Genomic DNA, 20,245 nt, shown 5'->3' with positions numbered 1-20,245 from the left:
TTTGTCAAGGTATATTTTTTGAACAAAATTATAAAATTTTACAAATTATTAAACACTCAAAAACATATAGCATTGAAATTACTATTTAAGGTTGACAAATAATTAAAAAAATTATATAGCATAAAAAAATTACTAAATTTTTTAAAATTAATTTACTCTGTAAATGAATTCATTTTATTTGACTCCATATGTGTTGAATCTGTTTTATGTTAAATGAAATTGTGTTGAGTTTAAAGATTGTGTTTAGTTCTAAAACTTAAGGTTTTTGAATCTGAAGTGAAGGGTGAGATTCATATTGGAATATCATAACCTAACCCGCTGTCATGGTTGAATTCAGACGTATAGATGGGGTTCACAACTGAAGCTGGTCAAATGCAGGGCCATGTCGAAGAAAATCACATAGGCGATAAGGCGAAGCGAATTCCAAAGTGGAACGATGGCAGTCATGCGGTCATTTGTTGTTGTTGTTATTCCTCCTCACTAAAATGAGGAAGAAGACCTCAATCTCTACTTTCTGAAACCTTATTCATAGGCCTTAGGATCTATGTTTTCACATATATAGGTCTCCTAAATTAGGAAGCATAGTCACGGCTACACACCTCTTGCTCACTCATGTGAAGCTCTTCTTCTAGGTTGGAGTGGCAATGAAGGTGAGACAAGCCACACATGACAAGTATTAGGAATTAATCACCCCATATCACCTGTAAAGACCAACTATATCCCGTTTCATGAATTACAAATTGACCTATTTGTTAAACAAGTCGAGTTCAGATTAAAACTAAACCGAACGTTGGATTGTTAACAGCTTATCGATTTAAGTTTGGTTCCCCATCTAAAGTTCAATGGTATGTTACAAAATAAAAAGTTTGCTAAATGTTTTGTGCAACTTATTAGACTGCCAATCATGGAACAGTAGCATTCTAACTGAACCATTTGATTGAAGAATGACCCTTACAGACTGGTTTAGTTGCTGCGAACAAGCAGATGTGCCATTGTTCGACTGCAAAGATCAAGTTCCCAGTTGGACCAAAAGTTTGCTCATTTTTCAATCATTCTTTCCGATAATGTAGGCAAGCTTTACGAAAATGTCTGACGATCTCTAAGCATATTGTCTTGACTGAGAATATGATCTGCCTCAGCATGATCGAACATCAAGAATGCAGAAGTTCATCAGAACCATGTTTACTCCTACAGAATGCATACTGAAGTCATGATGATCTACACAGCTGATGACAAAGCAACACCAAATAAACCCGAGTGTTGGATAATATCTGTATCGAATGTTTGTTTATAAATTCGCCGACTATGTACTGAGATGTTGGCATGTGCTATTCTTGATTCATAACAACAGGAATGCAAGTGTGAAATTGTAGTAAGTACCTGTAGTGTCTCTTGCACAAAAGTGTTGCTAAAAGTTGATTCCCATATTACTGAATGACTATCAGAAAGAAACTGTATTATTTCAATTACCGATGTGAGTACTGTGAGAAATACTAATCGACCGTGCTCATCTCAGTGGCGTGCACCTTGATCGGATCAAATAGATGTTGGATCAAACCATAATATTCATTTCCTGCATCGATCCAAAAGTCTCATAGTTCAAGACCATGCCTCAATGAAAAATCTACCAGCCTTCTCTAGTAGACGGAGCCATTTTGCAGCTGATTCTTTAGAGATCCCACTTTCTTCCATAATAATTTCTTCCAGAGTCGAAGTCACATCTGCTGGCATCTTCGTGGAGGACCCTGCAATATATATTGCAGCACCTGCACTAAGAAGATTCCAAATTCTTTTACTCTCTTCCTTCATCTTATGCTGCACATATACCTTTTGCGGCTGATCTCTAGAGAATGCAACAAAAAAACCGCCACCCTTGTTTGTGGATAACACCCCGTCATTTTGGGCATGAGACAACCAGAAATTCTCATATAAAAAATCATTTTCTTCATTCCTACACCCAAAGAAGAAGAGAACAGGAGATACTGATCTGGTTAATTTCTGTTGAGCACGTTCCTCCACAAATGCCCTGAATGGTGCACATCCTGTTCCTGGTCCCACAAGAATGAGTGGTACTGATGGTAGAGGCCGTAGCAAAGCGCCTCGAGTGACCCACGCGGGAATGTGAAATTCTGTTTGCAGATTTGAAAGATAGAATCACCTAATGGTGCTTTTATAGAACATTCTATGACAATAATAGAGATAATTTTACCGTTGGTTTCGCATGGATCAAGTCCAGCAAGCCATGATGAACAGAGACCATATCGCGTTCTCTTGAACGGAGTGATCCATGAAACAATGCTCACAGTTAGGTGCACTTGATTTGGATGAACAGAAGGAGATGAGGAGATGGAAAATGCTCTTGTTTTTAGCGGAGGGACCAATTGCACCAACCATTCGAATGGCATCTCCACAGATGGAAAATCCTCCAGTACCTATAACAAAGATCAATAACTTTTCAATACTTGAAAAAACCTCTGCTAACATCAGGCGCAATTTAAGAAAACACTTCCCAGATGTTCAACATCAAAACTAATTAATATCAGATTAAAAAAAATTAGCAACTTCAGTAACAATAGAATAGATCACCTCAAGAACAGATCTCCGCTCCTTCTGATTGTACTCATACAAATCATCCCTTCCTTCTGGAGAGGCAAAATACTGAAGTTTTTCCTTTTCGTGGTCAGCTGTAGCATAAAAGCTCATCACCTAACAGGCAGATAAAATTGCAGAAAGAGAGTTTCAGATTCCTCTATCCTTAGAAATGTAAGGAAGCAAAACAAGATCCCTGATGGAATGATTAAATTACCAAACTGAACATGTTAAGTGGCGATAAATAAATGAGCCTTACTCCTGCAAGTCTATTCTAGAGAAAGGCATTTAACTAGGTGCTAAACTAATGCAAATTTGTGTTTACCTCTGAACACAACTAACTGTACCGAACTACCGATATATTAGAAGCAAAAAGACTAATCAGGAAGACTCCAAACTCAGAGTGAGAAAGGCTCCTTCACCAAGCAAAATGCATCAATTTGTGAATTACATCATCCAACCACCAACAACTGAACAGGTCATAACCTGCTTAGAGAAGAGATCTGAATCGGTTAACTTATGAGACTCAATCGCTGGTCAAAAATGTTGAAGTCCAAGTTAATAGTAGTTAACTCATCTAAACCTATAAAGTTTCTCCATTAGTCCACAACTCACCATATGAAATCGGTGAATTACAATTTATTACCTCCCTTTAAGTTTTGTTGTCCTCATTAAGACTCCAACTCATAACCTAGAATCATCCCTAATTGTCAACATGTGAGGACCAGTAGTGGCTCCACCGTCACACAAGCAACCCCATGCCTTAGATTAAGTTTGCTGTGATATCAATTGTCATAAGTTGCTTAGAAGAGAGAACTGGTTGATTAATTTATGAGACCCAAAATCGTTAAACCCAAGTTAACAGTATCTAACTCATCTAAGTTTATAAAGTTCCTCTATTAGCCTACATCTCATAATGTAGAAATAAATTGAGTACTACAACATAATTTTTTAGATCATGCAAATGTAAATAAGTTCACATCTCATAATCCATATAAATAAAAGCTTTTAGAGAAGGTATACCATGCTCATCCAGTTTCGGTTAGAGTAATACTAACACTGCAAACATAGTGTAACACATTATATATCAATCAATCCTCTCCCACTGCCTCGTTTTCATCCATAGGTTATTCTATGCTATATTTTGATATGTCATATATGGTAATTTGGGACTTAAGCCATGGGCATGTCTGCAAGACCATGCATGATACGGATTTTTAGGCCCACATTCCATGCTCCGTCATGCATGAAATAGATCGTGTCCAGAACTAGCACTATACAGAATGACAATGACATAGAACTAGGTCAGTTATGCCACCCATGGAATTGGACAGGGATTATCAAAGACAAGGATGAGCCCAGCTCATATGCCAATTCATGGGCTAATAATGACCCATTTATTATTTTTTATATTTTTTCAAGGATTCTCATTTATCCCTGTTATTTTTTTAAATATATACATTTAAAAAAAAAAAAAAAGGGTAGCCCGATGCACGAAGCTCCCGCCATGCCGGGTCCCGGGGAAGGATCCATTGTACGCAACCTTACCCTGCTTTTTGCAAGAGGCCATTTACAAGATTTTTTGGTCACATGGTAACAACTTTACCGTTGCGCCAAGGCTCCCTTCGTAAATAAATATAGCCGACCCCACCTAGTGGGATAAAGCTTGGTGGTTGTTGTTGTGTGTGTATATGTATATATCCTCGGACCATCAAGACAAGCATGGTCTGAGCTAGTTGAAGTTGAATCAACCTAGGCAGTACCCATGCCTAGCCCAGCATCACTCAACTTGGGCCATGCTAGGCTGTGTACATCCTATTGACACCTCTAGTTCCTAGAAGCTCCTCTCCCTTATCAGTTGCAACATAGGTTGGCAAAACTAGCATGAAAAAGTGTATTGAACTGATGCAAATAATGAACTTAAGATTGCCTCAAAGAAGTAACGCCGAGGAGAAGCTGATGCCACATCCATGGTGAGCTCCACAAAACTCTTCAGTTTAACAGGGTGCACCATGTTCATTGTGTGCCTACCAATGGATGGCTTGGCTGCATCTCTGGGATTGACCTGGATGATGAATATATTTTTGTCAAGACCTTTTTAGGATAAACAAGTTGGCAGTATACATATAGTTTTTAAGAAAGTAAGGCAACACTTCTTAGGTTTCCATGGATATCTCAAAACTGACAGAGAAAGTCTAGATCTACAATCATAGACTATGTGCACACAAAAGAAACACAAAATCTTTTATATAAAACTGATAGGAAAAGAAAGCAACAAGAAAGAACAACATACAGTGATGTAACAGTTTGGATCCAAGTTACAGCGCCTAATAAATGCATCAACAGCTGCAGGATTTTGACTTGGGAGAATCTCAAGAACATCACCCACTTGATAGTTAATGGACTGAAGTTAGAACAGCAGTTTAATTAGTAATTGACTGGGAATCAAAAATAGAATTTGAATATGAACAGCTACCAGGTAGAGAAATGATAAGTTGGATTTGTAATAAATTTCAATCAAGATTACATAAGAAACTCACATTCAATGAACTTTCAAACTCAAAGTGGCGTACATCTCTACTCTGGCTTGGTTTTGTTAGTTGATGATTAGTTATCTGTAAAATTAATCAAAAGAAATATTCCAAAGATTAGCAACACAAAAATAATACAGGGCAAGTCATAAAAGCCACTTCCGCATTGTACAACACAACAAGGATCAAAGGTACACTGTCTAAAGAGATCATAACGCCAACCCAAATATACACGGTTAGAATACCAGTAGGCATGAGTTTCCAAATGTTTCAGTAAGATGAAGCAACAACAGAAGTGTTTCACTAATGTGATTTCAAATATTCAACAGCATATGGATGGTTCGGATAGATTTCATTTTTGAACAAAAACAGTCCATCCAGATTTTGTGGGGCATAAATTAACACAATGCTTAGGTGCTGCATAAACAACCAAAAACAGGAAGAAGACCTATATTTGATGGATAATGGTGCTAGTCTGCAATCCACTCTGCCCAGTTTGTGACAAGAATCTTGACAAACTACTATTCCCAACTACATGTGTACAACAAATATACCACAAATTACAAATAAAACAAGATTTATATTAACAGGGATCCAAGAGAGTCAATATGTAGATGCCATTATCAGAATCTAGAATATGAAGCTCATAAGCAAATCCTATGTTAAACCAGTTGCATCCATCACAGTCACATCCACTTCCTTTTGCTATAACACTGGTGAATATTGTCACACAAGCTGATTCAATTGATCTTTTTTTTCTAATCCTTTCTCTTCAATCTTTGTGTAAATAAATCTTAATGTAGAAACGAATTTAGCTGAAGATAACACATAAATAACTAAAATAAACTTTATCTGAGCATGTATGTTAAAATTTCTAAGTTTTGGTTTATCCATAATCATACTGTCTGTGCCTGTAAACCTTCTCTAATCTATAAACATAACGGCATCAACCCAATATATCCAACAACAATATAAATGGATATTTAGAAACTAATGATACAAGCTTAACTTAAAATAACACGGATAGTATTGGCACAAGTTTCTAATAGAAAAATGCAAATATCATACATGATTTATTATATGTGAAGATTAAGATAACCTATATCCCAAATTAATGGGATTGAACATTAAAAAGAACTGTCCAAACTCTATAGAAGCGCAATCACAGAGAACATTGGTCATACCATCTTCAAGAAATAATGTGGCTTCTTGTTCTGATAGTAAAACTGGACTGGCGACATTGAAAGTGCACTCTCAATCACCTTCTCAGTCTCCTTCAAGTCTAACACATATGAGAGTCAAAAGCCTTCTCAAGAACTATTAAAGGAAAGCATTACTTCTGGAAGATATGCACAATGAGGCAACAACATATATCCTTGCACTCTTAAGTTGATATAAAATTAACAGAGACATACAAGTCAATCAGCTCAACTAGTAAAAAACAATCAAACAGTTGATGCATCCTATCAAAACTCACCAGATACATTTGAAAGCTCCAGTTGGATGTTGTCCGACAAATGGTATGTGACCTCAAATTTTGCTTGCTCCAAACTTCTCATAGAAGGGTCCATAATATCCGATATCCTAGGCAAAATGTTGGGATGCATCATATTCAGCTTCTTCCAAAAAGATGACAACCAAGGATCTAAGGCACCTTCATATCTGCCCATGGTAAATTCCAAAATATCATTCTGATTCCATTTTTAAGAAACTAACAAAATTTGAAGGTAATCAAACTATCGAACAACAGATCTCAGATGGATCAAGCAACAAAATTCCTAAAGTGACATATTAATCTTACTTATAGTAGTAGGAATTAAGAACCAACACAGTTAGCAACGACCAAATCTCATCTTACCTATGGAATATTAAAAGAATTTTAACATGATCCCTAATTAATATTCTCAAAAAAAAAAATATTAACATGAGATGAACAAATACTGGGACTAACATGGACTGATGATGATGATTTCCTCATTAATGATAAGCGAGATAATTATAACTGGTAAGCATATATCTCAAGAATATTACAAGTTTACAATGAAGACAGAAAAATCAACAGTAAGACTAAATGAAAAACATACCCAGAAGGGTGCTGATCATCCCCTAGACCTTTTTCAATTAAAAGCATTGCTCCGAGATCGGAAAGCCTTTTATCCAATTTCTTTGCAGTAAACTGCCAAATATTCCAGGATATGAATTAAAGACTAGAAACAGTACATTATTATGATCATTGCAATTGAATGGTGCTTCAATTTTGATGCTTATAAACATAAAAAACAATTTCATGAAAAAGAAAAATCACTAAAATTCAATTAGTCTCCAAAAAGTTGAAGCATCAAGTTGATTTCTCTAACTAACTAGGCCTAGTTGGAATTTGAAACTTTACACAATTTGAATTTCTGACTTCTGTTTCACATTGCCCAAAGAAATTGTGTATGAAAAATTTGGAATTATTATCCACAATTAAGTTCACATGATCATAAATAATTCATATGTTATGAGCAAAGGGGCCATGTGTATGTAAAGGGTATAACACTTGCTTGCAATATTCCTTATAAGTTATACAGGTACAGCAGGACTACTTAGGGATTCTTATAAGGAATAATTCCCCCTAACATGGTATCAATGTCATCGATACCCTCTCACTTGGTCAGTGTTGAACTCCTCTTCCGCACAATGTCATTCATGTGAAATTCTATTTCCTCTCTACCGAGGTAATCTACTCAGTGTTCTGATCTACTTGTCCTTTGAAGCACCCAGGCCATCATCGTCTTCACCAGCTTTGTCACTAAGAAGCCACCACAATGCTCATTGTTCCTTTTTGGTTAAATGGACTCCCTCCACAAGAAGTTCCTCTGGATAAAAACCCTCATGTGATCCACTTATACATCTTGTATACCACCCATTGGTTGCTCCTATCACACTAATCAAGTGTCTTCATCCATTGTGGTGCCACCCTCGCAGTTGGAAAAAAATGTTAGCCGACAAGGAAGCAAGAGTTAAGGTATAAAAAACAATTCAAATGAGCACGTCAAATTAATGAACCACTTTATTGCTCAACCACATGGTTTGAAAAATAGATTAACAGACATGCTTGTCAAAATTAATGAACCACTTTAGTGTAGTAAAAAAATATTTAATATATTTGAATGTTACCAGCTCTACATAGAACTCAATGGAGATAAAAGATCAACAATGACCACCACTAGATAGTTGGGACAAGCACAATTCATGAAGATCTATTTGTCTTGGGGGTATTCTGATTTTTTATTTAAGCGAAAAGCTGAACAGCAATGCAATGAAGAAAACAAATTACACATGAGCTGAAGAGAAATAATGCATAACAGGATTTTACATTATATTTCTGGTACCCTGAATCACCCAGCCCAAAAACAGCGTATTGAAGTCCTTCCAACCACTTATTGCTGAGACGCCTTTGCAAAAGAAACTTCCAGAAAACCTAGTAACGTAGCATAATATATCAGACTTCTGTTACATTTTTTTTCCCAACCATCATCAGTTTCCAAAAGAAAGCAAGAGCGACCTTCATTGAATCTGGCACATCACCCTGCCCTGTGGTGGAAACAACAAAAACTGCAATATTTTCATGTGGCAAGAAATTCTGCAAGTGAACAGTAAAATTTTTTAATAGTCCAATACACCAAACAGGTTGCTGAGACAACAAAAGTACAAGTTAATTTTTCCGTAAACAAGATCAAAACCAATAAATTGGAAATCAATATAGATGACAAACCATATCAAACCGATCAATGGAGATGACTTGGACAGAAGGACAGCCACCACGCTCTGCCTCCCTTCCAACCCGCTCAGCAGCATCCATAGCGTTCCCGGTTTGGGAAGCATATAGAACCAATAGACGGCTCGGTTTCAGCTCTGACTCCCCATCCATTCTTTTGGCAAGGTAAAAGGTGGCAATGCTACGACAGTAAATCAGCACGATGCATACAAATTGTGTGATTAGGGAAAACGAGGAGATTCATAGAAAATTAGGAAATATTCTAGCGCGCCGTTCAACTAAGGGTATAAACTGGAATGCAGATATGGAGGTCGACCGCTACGAACTGGTCATCCTTTTTCTCTGGTTCTCAATTAGAAACCCCTCGTTTCCTATAAAAATATACAATACCGGAGCGGATCCAACTTCCACCGAGCAAGGTTTCCGGTGGTGGATGCCGCAGCTTCTCACTGCCGGTGCCCCGCTAGAAACCGTCGGTCGCTGTGCCCGTGAAGTCCTTCGAGGCTGATGCTGGCAACACCCGACCGCTGCAGCACCTCTCTACGTCACCGAATTCGTCGCAGAAGTAGAGTCGTCGCCCCTCGTAGCCGCCGGAGCGAAATGAGGGAAGGCCACTGAGAAGGAGAGGGCGACGAACAAAAAATAGACTTAGCGCGGTCCAGCCGTCCGTCCAGAGAAGGAACGACTTGGGCCGGTTTGATCATTATTGGGCTCAAATGATGCCATTCTTCCAATCGGGCCCGTCATCCTCCGCCTCCTCCTCCTCCTCCTCCTCCTCCTCCTCCGAATAGACGGTCGAACCGGACCGTGGAATTACAGAAGTTTCGAGAACTTTCTAGTACTTTTTGGAAAACCGAAAACCCATCCACGCTCTTTCATCAACCGCAAGACTACCCAATCCATGGCGGTTTCTTCCACCGCAAGACTATGGCGGATAAAAAACCCTAGTTATCCCCCTCCACGTCTCGTACGCGCATGCTCCTGTCCTACTACACTCTCTCGTCCCTTCGCTGCCACCATCTCCTCATCTTCATTTCCGTCTCCACCGCCTCCCGCCTCGTATCTCGATCGCCGATGGCGTCGCCGAAGGTGGTGGCGGAGTACGCCAAGTCTGGCCGGTCCACCTGCAAGGGATGCAGCAAGGCGATCTCGGTCGGGGCGCTGCGGCTGGGGTCCTCCTCGAAAGACCCTCGTGGGTTCGATCTCGTCAAGTGGTTCCACGTCGACTGCTTCCCGGACGCGTCCCGCTCCCTCCCCGCCGCCGACGAGATCGTCGGGTTCTCTTCTCTCAAGGTTAGGCCGCGTTCTCCCTGTCCTACTACACTCTCTCGTCCCTTCGCTGCCACCATCTCCTCATCTTCATTTCCGTCTCCACCGCCTCCCGCCTCGTATCTCGATCGCCGATGGCGTCGCCGAAGGTGGTGGCGGAGTACGCCAAGTCTGGCCGGTCCACCTGCAAGGGATGCAGCAAGGCGATCTCGGTCGGGGCGCTGCGGCTGGGGTCCTCCTCGAAAGACCCTCGTGGGTTCGATCTCGTCAAGTGGTTCCACGTCGACTGCTTCCCGGACGCGTCCCGCTCCCTCCCCGCCGCCGACGAGATCGTCGGGTTCTCTTCTCTCAAGGTTAGGCCGCGTTGGACGAGGCAATGTGGGTAGCGAGGGTTCGGCCGTTTTCTTTGTTTTATCGTCCCGTCTTATGTTTCGATCGTGTTGATGATTCAGGACCAAGACAAGGATGCTTTGAGAGAACTAGAGGCTTCTGCGGCACTCGACCATAACTCCGAAGAGGTGGTTTTCTGCTTCTGTTTGGGCATTGCTGGTTTATCTCTTTAGTCCATGTTTCTGATGAGCACTGATTATTATTTGCTTGTTTGGTATCCGTAGTTTGTCTTACAAGTATGCAAATTTTCCCAAGCGCTGGCATATTGACTATATGGGTGACTTATTCTTAACATTAAACCCCATAAATTGTAAAATATGGCCATTTTTGCATACTGTCTGAGTATGCTTGTAGATTGATGAGCCTTGCACATGCCAAAAAATGGTATAATTTGCAAATCAAACCCCGCAGATCCTTGAACTGATATTGTCACAAACAGTATTTCAAAGTAGAAAATGGTTATGCTTTATTGTTGTAGTTGAGTTTGGTAAACATGTCAAGTATTTCCTTTATTAACATCCTAATGACCCTATAATACTAGTACATGCTTAGGATCAGCTGCTTTACAAACTAATCCTACTACTGGAGAAATATTGCTTGCTTAGCTTCATCTTACTCGTCAATGTGCTACTAGGTACATAAAAGAGGTGTTGAATCATCTGCGAAGAAGGAAGCAAAGAGTTCAAAGAAACAAAAGGTCAAAAGAAAATAATTTCTTCAGGATAGTTTGGTTCTGTTGAGCTTAACCTTTTTCCCCCCTTTAAAGGTCTCTCTTACTGATAAAACTGGGAATGAAGATAGGAAACCAGAGAAGGAAAAGGTGAAGATGTTTTTCTTCCTTTTTTTTTGTGAGCTAGGTTATCATGGTGGATCATTCATATCAAATGCTGCTACTTGATAAACAGAACATTTGCTTCAGAAGGATGCTGCATTAAACTTGTAGAGATTTGACTTATTTGCCCTATTGTGTAAAAATTTGGTTTCCTTCTAGTTTACTTTTTATTTATTGAAGCCTCTTTGTGATTCTTGAGTTTTCATATAATCTAATGATCATACTTGTATCAGTCCATAATCATAATTTTATGGACATTGATACTGCATAAAACTAGATCCTTTCATAGGCACTGTAAGGAGCCATACTAGCAAGCAAACGAAAAGTGACAACCTTAGGACTTCAATCTTCACCTCCATAACCTCTAGGGCTCTCCAAGAGTCCAAGTTCATGCTCGAGCACAATTGTTAATTTTGATATGTTTTGTGCCTACTTGTAACATCATCAGGGATTACCATGTCAACAAATGATTATGTTTTTAATTGTTATTTAGTTTTAATCGAGAATTGGTTTAGCATGGATCAATTTTAAAATTATTTGTTCCACTATCATTTTATTTTTATTAGAATGTCTAAATAAATAATTTGTAGTCAATATTAGGAGTTAAAATAAGTTCATAACAGTGTCTATATAATTGTAATATTTACATGAATGAAGTTAAAATGCAAGTTTAATCAGAACATTTTCCCTCTTTCTCTCTCTATATAATCTCTCTTCCTCATCTAATTCTCTTTCTGCCACTTTCTTGAATCCTAGGATTATAACATAGTTCACATACATCAGCATGTCATCTTCTATAAAAATAGCCATAATTCTGATTGCACTATTTTTCTTAATCATCAAGTGGGCACTTCTCTTTTGCTTGTCATAAAAAGGAAATCTATTTTTACATGTCTTATTTTAATCTAAAGTAGCTAGAAAACCATTTGATTTTTTACATAAGGTATTAGATTAAAAAATCTATTAAACTTACCATTATCTTTCACAAGTTTAGTGAATAGTTTTGATTTCAAATATGTAAGAATCATTACATAATTTCTAAAAACTATTTAACGTCTAAGTATGGCTTCAAGTCTAACTTAAATCAAATATGATTGTTGATTTATTTTGATTCCTGGTATTTTTTTCATCTTTGATTGGTATTCATTTGAATTTTTAGAGAATTTTTTAGATTAACTCATTTTAAAATTGTCATTCCAAAATTGAATGAAAATGCCATTTTTAGCTATGGAAATCCAAGAAACCATATTCAAAATGGTGACCAATTTGATGTTGATTTTGATCTTCTGAAATTTCCCCCAAACTATTTAATTCTGTGTGAATACGATAAGAATACACGGGATGAACCTTTTTTAGTAAACAAAACTAGTGTGGCCCATGTTTTTAACTCTCTTCATAAATTCTAGGAGTTTTGAAACTCTTTATTATCACCTGAATATTCGTTATTAATATGTGAACTTCCTGAAGAACATATCCTTCATGCTTCCCTCATATGCTTTGCAACATTTTGACATGGTACTGTTCTTTTTCATGGTGTATCTCAGTTGTCTGCCAATGACAAAAACAATTGCCAGATGATAGAGTTTGATATTTCTGATACCAAAGATAAGTACAAGGTGGTTTTCTTTCTTTACTATTTTCTGTCAGTATGTTTTTCATTTACCTCTGCCCTAAGGCATGTAAAAATTTGCAATTTTTTTTTTTGATTATATTTTTTTTTAAAAAAAAATTGTTAGTTTGAACCAATTTGATTTTTTTTTAAAATTTTTTGATCCAGAATGCTACCCTTCCATTAAAATGGAAAGCCTTCAGGACTGTTATCTTCCGCGAGAAGGTATTTTTCTATTGATCATGAAAATTGAATCTAAAGATGGTAGGCAAGAGGGCAGAGTCATGATAAATTATTGCATTTTTAGGAGGATGGGCTTTATGATTCACAAAAGATTGCTGCATTTGATTTTGACGGTTGCCTTGCGAATACATCAGTGAGAAGGTATGAAGATTAATGCTTGACATAACTGCCTCCTTTTTCATTCGAGACTACAACTCCTGGCCATTGTCATATTTTTGCAATTCATGAAGCCTCAGTAACATTAGGAATCTTATAGTCAGTATATGGATACCAGAATCAATTTTTTTGTGACCTATATTACTCAATGCTCTACATCGTTTGGATTTGTTACAGAGTTGGTCCTGATGCTTGGTCTCTCATGTATCCATCAATTCCAGAGAAACTGCAAGGGCTATACAAGGAAGGCTACAAGCTGGTTTGCCATTTATATTCTTTCTTTTATATTTTATACTTGACAAATTTAGTTGTGAACAATAATAATGAAAATCAACAATCATCCATAATACTACCAAAAATGTGTGAATTTTTCATATTGAGTTGTTGCCTTCTGTCTCATCTTTCTGTTGAATCATAACAGTTTAACCAAGCACTAATATCATTTACTTCAGGTTATTTTTACCAATGAATCAAACATTGAACGTTGGAAGAACAAACAACAACAAGCAGTTGATTCCAAAATAGGGCGACTTGAAAACTTCATAAAGTGTGTAAATGTTCCAGTTCAGGTGTGGTATCATCATCATTCATTATTTTTTTGTCCTGACACAGTTGATTATTTGTGAATTTTTAATATCAAAACTTTTCATCTGGACTTTAAGATCAATTGAACGGCATTTGCTTTCATCTGAAATTTGAGTATATGTTTTTCGATGAGCACTTTATTATGTTAATATATGTTTTGCAGGTATTTATCGCTTGTGGACTAGGGAAGAGCAAGGATCAGACACCTGATGATCTGTTTAGAAAACCACAGCCCGGAATGTGGACATTGATGGAGAAATACTTGAATTCTGGAATTGAAGTTGACATGGACCAGTTATACTTGACATGGAACTCTTATTCTTTTGTCAAATATTTAAACCAGAATTACTAATTCAAGCCATTGGCTTTGTTGCAGATCCTTTTATGTCGGTGATGCAGCAGGGAGAACTAATGATCACAGTGATGCAGATATACAATTTGCCAAGGTACCTCAGTTTCATCACTTTACATTATTCAAATCTAATTTGTTTGAAAAAACAAATAGTATGGTAACGGAACAAATTTGAATGTCCTATGCTGTTTCATAACTAATGCTTCTGTTGAGTAATTTAAAAACAGCTGAAGTTTCTTACATTGAGGTCACAAAATATCTCTGACCCCTGCAATTTTATTCAGGAAAAATCATTCAATTTCATAACTTAAATGATATTTGCATCAGCAAAGTTTCTCGATCGCAAGTGACATATCAAACTAGTCATTTCTGTTCAAATTTGAAATTTTAAGCCATAGACAATTGTCTAATGTCATTACAGGCTGTCGGGCTGAAGTTTCATGTTCCCGAGGAATTCTTTCATGCATAGCGACATCCCTGCAGCTATGCTTCTCAACTTTTGTATAATTTACTCTTAGTTAGTAATTGTAATTGGTATTTTGGTATGATGTATGTTGACGGTATCTAAATGCGCCGCTCTGTGCATTGTCTAACTTCTGACGACAGTAATGGAAGTCGATGCTCGCAGTTGCCTCACCATCGCCATGTTGTGCCCCTTCAGCAGTCTGAAATTCTTAAAAGGTTTCGTTGCAGTTTTGACCTCGCCTCATCTGTGTATGTTACTTAGTTCGGATTCTTGTCCCAAATTTTCTCTGTCCCCATGTCTCACTGCCGATGCATTGCATATCACAAGAATATTGCACACATTTTAAAGATGTCATGATGTCTTGAGATGCAATCTAGGCTATCCGATCGGCAGTGGGACATGGGGACAGAGAAAGTTCGGGACAGAGGATCCGAACTAGTATGTTACTTTTGTTTGACATGCTTTCCATCCAGTGAAGAAAGCATGATCACACGGCACAACGTATTGCTCGAAATATAGACGCGTGATTCTTAATGGGATAAATCTGAGTTGTTATTACATATTTTTCCATTTAAGGAGCACTATCCTTTGTTTAATTTGGGGTCAGAATTGGTAGGGATTGGATTGGCCAGGATATCGGGGTAGGATTGGATCTTAAGAAGGCTAAAAAAAAGGCCAACAAAATCGTTCCAATAAAAAAATGTATAGAATTGTTGATTATATAAATTTTTATGATTGTATGTGATTCCGATGATATCAAACAATCAATCGGAATGGTAATCTGTTTGATTATAGAATCAGGATTGCATTATCAATATTTTGTTCAAAATTTAGAATGGATATGATTATGAATTGATAATGTTTGTTTCAATCAACATTAGTAATCGGAATCAAATAAATTTTCAGTTTTATCTTTATTAGTTAATGTATTAAAAATTATTTAAAAAAATAATATTTTTATTTTTTTAAATAACATATATGTTAAAATTATTACAAAAGATATTTTAATTTTTTTATTTTAATTATATGTATTTTAATTTGGTTCATTTTAATTTGAATTTGAAACACTTAATTTTAAAATGTAAACTTTTAAAGATTTTAAATTTTTTTAAAAAGAGTAACTTTTTAATAGAATCATCATGATCTTAATAATTATGGATATTTTCTTCCCAAAGTGTAGGTGTGGGAGTCATCTATTGACACAACTCAGTTCCAAGCAGTGATGCAATTATATGAATAGTTATCTGAAGAGGTAATGAATTCACCATACGAGAATATGAAAAAAAAAAAATACAGTTCTATGCTTTAGCAATCTTTAACACCAGTACAAAACCCGGGGATGGATTAGCATATTTTCAGATATCTCAAGAAACAAAACTAGGTAATGAACTCGTCAGCATCTTCTTCACCTCCTCCCTTGACTCTTTCCTCATGCAGTATGCAAGTGTAGATGGCAAACCATGAGCATTTGGATCCAACAATGGATGCACAAGCACGTGCTACAGATGCACAAGATTGGACCAATTTTTTCATAGAGAAATAAAATTTATTTTCTTTATTTTCAAAATGAAATAAATTCAACACATCAAGTAACATATTCAAAATATCATCAAAAATAACATCAGTAATAACACTGCCTATAACCATTTTAAACATCATCTACTTGTTTAATACAAAATGAAATGTCTCAATGTAAAATTAACTATGAGACTTAAGCAAAATATAAACCTACCCATAAACATTAACCTCAATAGTTGAGGATAACAATGCCAAAATCAGGATTTTAACATACTTTAATTATATTAAAGTGAGCACATATTCTCTCACTTTAGTGGAATATAAACTAAATAACAAGTCAACATTCAAAGGATCTTGACAAATTACTTTAGAAGCCTTGTACTTATCTGGACCACTGAACCCATGCTTTTCCAGTAGTTCAAGAACTTGTGGCATTCTTGAGGTTGTACCTTGCATCCAAGTTGACATTGTGCCAAGGTTGTTGAACCCCGTGGTAGTTTTGATGTGATCAATCAAGTTGGTTAAGTCATGCTTTGTGTTTGACCCCTGTGTCTGAGTGTGCAGGAGCTTAGGAGCGCAGGAAGTCGAGCGGAAGATGCAGCTAGCGAGAAGGACGACACGGGAAGGGAGCCGACGGGCTCGGTGCGTCCAAAGGACGAGAGAGCTGCGGAAGAGTACACCGGTGGGCGAGAAGAACGTGTGTGGCGTTCGAGGGACGTTAAGCCGGGGAGGAAAGCTGCTCGAGGAGAAGGTCGGGAATTGGGTTCGGGTGAGCCCTATTCCGGTTGGTCGTAATCACCCAAAAGATCGGAGCGTCGGAAGTTAAAGCAAAGGAGAAAGTGGGCTGAAAATAAAGCTCAAGGCGCCTTAAACCAGTGTTGGAGGCGCCTCAAACAGTATTGGAGGCGCCTTCAATCTGGTTTGAGGCGCCTCCGACTCGTTTTCGCTGCGGATAAAGTTTTATCTGCTGACCGAGCTGGAGGCGCCTTGAATCTTGTTGGAGGTGATAGGATCGAGTAGCACGATAGAGGGGGGGGGGGGGGGGGGGGAATATCGCTTCTTTTTAAAAACTATTCTTTTCTTTTAAAGTCAGAATCGTGCAGCGGAAAATAAGAAAGGAGACACAATCGTTTACTTCGTTCGGAGCCTAGCTCGACTCCTACTCAAAGGTCCGCGGTCCTTGACCGCACCGATGGGCAAAACACTATAATCCTTCTTTCCGAACTCCTCGGAAAGAAGTGAATCGTACAAGTACAGATATGTAAGATAGTAACACTTCTACTATCTTATAGAATTAAAGTGCAGTACAAAAATAAAGCTATACCGACAATTGCAGAATTTAAGTCGTAGCTCGGTCGGCAATCGGATGAAGTCGCTTGCAAATTTGATGAAGACTTATAGCGTGGACAGATTGCAAACGAGCACAAGAGTTGATCAGAAAAGTTGTTGCCGCCTCTGTCTTCGAGCCTGGTTTTATAGGAGTACTGAGGGTTCGGTCGACCGATCCCCTGTTCGGTCGACCGAACCAGCTTCGATCACCTCCAGCTGGCAATATGATGCTGGCTCGTAATTGTGCTTTAATTTGTCTTCAATGGTTCGGTCGACCGAATCCTTTTATCGGTCGACCGAACAAGGTTTTTCCTTGTTCGCTGAAATCTGCCTAGATCACTCTTTAATGCTGATTAAATGTTGATTGGATCAGTCGACCGATCCTCTTGTTCGGTCGACCGATCATCCCTTCTTTCCTTTGCTTGCTGATTCGGTGCTGATGAACTGACTTGCTGAGTCAACAGGTTCGGTCGATCGATCTTACTTTTCGGTTGACCGATTAAGCTTTGACCGGACTCTGGCTCAGTTCTGATCTGGACTGACTTCTGTGCTGATCTTACTTGGTTCGGTCGACCGGTCCTCTGGTTCGGTCGACCGATCTGCCTAGATCTACAAAACAGTGTTAGAACAAAAAACACCCTGCAACACAGATGTTAGCATAACAGTATAATAATAATGCATGAGTAATAAAAGAACAGTAGAACTGTTCTTGATCTCAACTTGGAAACCTTCCCGTCTTCAGTTGGATCAGCGACCTAAGGTTGTTCCCTCTGGGAACCCGACCTCACTGTCGCTCCTCTAGTTTGCTTACCTCAACCTACCTGCCAAACTTTGATCCTCCAGATCTAGTTTGGACTTCTCACTCAGCCTTGATCGGCTCCCCAGGACTTTTCCTTTGATCTTCAGTCCTTCAGACCTCTCGATCACACTGCCAAGCTTCGTCTCCCCTCGACCTTCTTGGACTTTCACCTGGGTTCCACGATCTGCTAAGATTTCTCCTGCCTAGCCTCCAACTAGGTCTTTCCTGATTAACTAAACATTCTGCACACTCAGTAAACTTGTTAGATCACAACAAGACTTAACTTGAACCTTTGACAACATCAAAATTTAGGTTTGATTCTGGTGCAGCTTGCACCATCAATCTCCCCCTTTTTGATGTTTGGCAACCACGGTTCAAAGTTAAGTTAATAATATGCAAAAAGTAAATAAACAAGCATAAAAATATGCAACAAGTAAATAAGCAAGCAATTTAACTTTTAACTCACTCTTTGAATTAACTAACTCTCCCCCTGAATTCACTATCCCTTCCCCTTTGACACACATCAAAAATAAGGGTAGAACCAAAAACCAAGTAAATTTAGAATAGACTAAACAAAGAATAGACTTATATTTTGAAAAACATTACGAAAAATATACTAAGTCAAGAAAAAATTCAAAAAAAAATATATGTTGAAAAGAATTTTTTTATTTTTTAAAATTTTAACAACCTTTTAAAAGATTTTTATTTTTTGAAAAATTCTAAAGTTATATGTTGAAAAGAATGAATGAAAACATTTGAATTTTTTTTTAAAAAAAGAATAACAGTTTAACAACATTTTAAAAAGTTATATTTTGAATTTTGAAAAAAAAATAACTAAGGGAAGAAATATTTTGAAAAATTCAAAAATTATATGTTGAAATATTAAGTAAATTAAAGCATTTGAAGTTATATTTCTTTTGAAAATGAATAAATTTTTAGGAGAATGAATTTCTGAAAAATAATATTTTGAAAGAATTTGATCAAAATAGTATAAGCCTAAAAATCTTGTTTTGAAGCTCCCCCTAAAATTGACAAATTCCTAAAGTCCAAGCATGGATATAGAAAAACTAAGGAAAATTTGTCTTTATGATGAAATGTCCAACCCTTGTCCAAGGCCAGCTATCACAAGATAGTAGCAATTTGACTCAGGTTGGTCAATTTGAACATTTTATAACTAGCAAGGTTTTACTTACTAGTCAACTCAAATTGATCAATGTTTGTTATTTAAAGCCCAGATTTATAGCGATGCACTGACATAAGCATATGAAATCTAGGGCTAGGACCTAAGCATCTCACCCATTCTAAGTTATCAAACAAGGAATCCTACTGTGCTTGTGAGATGCTGGCTCCTAAAACTATAGGATCATGCAATTCTACGGTAAGACCTAGGCTATTCCAGAAAAGATAAAGAATTTTGAAAACAAAAATTTTGAAATGGGGATTTTTACAAAAATAAATTTGAAAAATAGACTAGATAGTAATTTTCATAATCAGAGAACCTATTCTACAAAAGTTATCAAAAACTACTAAAGACTGAAAAAAGAAACACTGAAGATTAAACATAGTCATAATTCAAGGTAAGTAATACATACAATAAGTCACAAAAGATAAATCCTTAAATCACTCATTCTCATCCTCATCATCTCTCAGATAATCAAAAATCCTCTGCTGCTCCTTCTGTAATGCATCAGTACGTTCTATCATTTCATGACGAATATCAGCAACTTGTCCCTGAAGAGAGCTGTATTGATCATCCATTTTTGTTTCCAATGAGTCAAAGCGACTGAAAATATCATCTTGCAGACGGGTAAAGAAGT

The 20,245-nt window shown here is 37.4% G+C and overlaps 1 protein-coding gene and 1 pseudogene across 5 annotated transcripts; one reads left to right on the top strand and one right to left on the bottom strand.

Annotated features, from left to right (window-relative positions):
• Window positions 1–790: 790 nt before the first annotated feature.
• On the bottom strand, window positions 791–9,522 carry LOC122001795 (NADPH-dependent diflavin oxidoreductase 1-like). Of its 5 annotated transcripts, none has more exons than XR_006117477.1 (13): window positions 8,878–9,522; window positions 8,668–8,745; window positions 8,479–8,583; window positions 7,205–7,296; window positions 6,598–6,782; window positions 6,305–6,402; window positions 5,130–5,204; window positions 4,883–4,993; window positions 4,520–4,654; window positions 2,587–2,706; window positions 2,210–2,432; window positions 1,381–2,129; window positions 791–1,271 (listed from the first exon to the last, which is right to left on the bottom strand). XR_006117477.1 is itself a non-coding variant. In XM_042556724.1 (13 exons), the coding sequence occupies exons 2-13, from the start codon at window positions 9,031–9,033 to the stop codon at window positions 1,600–1,602; spliced, it is 1,908 nt and encodes a 635-aa protein (XP_042412658.1). In that variant the 5' UTR covers window positions 9,034–9,061; window positions 9,271–9,522; the 3' UTR covers window positions 791–1,599. The 5 variants fall into 5 exon arrangements, 3 of the variants coding, with proteins under 3 accessions (XP_042412658.1, XP_042412659.1, XP_042412660.1); XR_006117478.1 differs by having other exon boundaries at window positions 791–1,226; XM_042556724.1 differs by having other exon boundaries at window positions 791–2,129; window positions 8,878–9,061; window positions 9,271–9,522.
• Window positions 9,523–9,759: 237 nt separating this feature from the next.
• LOC122001797 lies at window positions 9,760–14,952 on the top strand (annotated as a pseudogene).
• Window positions 14,953–20,245: the final 5,293 nt, after the last annotated feature.

This window comes from Zingiber officinale, chromosome 7A, assembly GCF_018446385.1.
Source record: "Zingiber officinale cultivar Zhangliang chromosome 7A, Zo_v1.1, whole genome shotgun sequence".
Lineage (NCBI taxonomy): Eukaryota > Viridiplantae > Streptophyta > Magnoliopsida > Zingiberales > Zingiberaceae > Zingiber > Zingiber officinale.
This window is presented reverse-complemented; position numbering and strand designations above follow the sequence as displayed.

What these genes read in the sequence shown, in the direction of transcription:
- LOC122001795 (XM_042556724.1), bottom strand. Translation starts at nt 9,033, where the DNA reads ATGGATGGGGAGTCAGAGCTGAAACCGAGCCGTCTATTGGTTCTATAT. An exon ending in AGCGGAGATCTGTTCTTGAG is followed by an intron (nt 2,433 to 2,586) that starts GTGATCTATTCT and finishes TCTTTGTTATAG; the next exon opens with GTACTGGAGGATTTTCCATC. An exon ending in TGATCCATGCGAAACCAACG is followed by an intron (nt 2,130 to 2,209) that starts GTAAAATTATCT and finishes ATCTGCAAACAG; the next exon opens with AATTTCACATTCCCGCGTGG.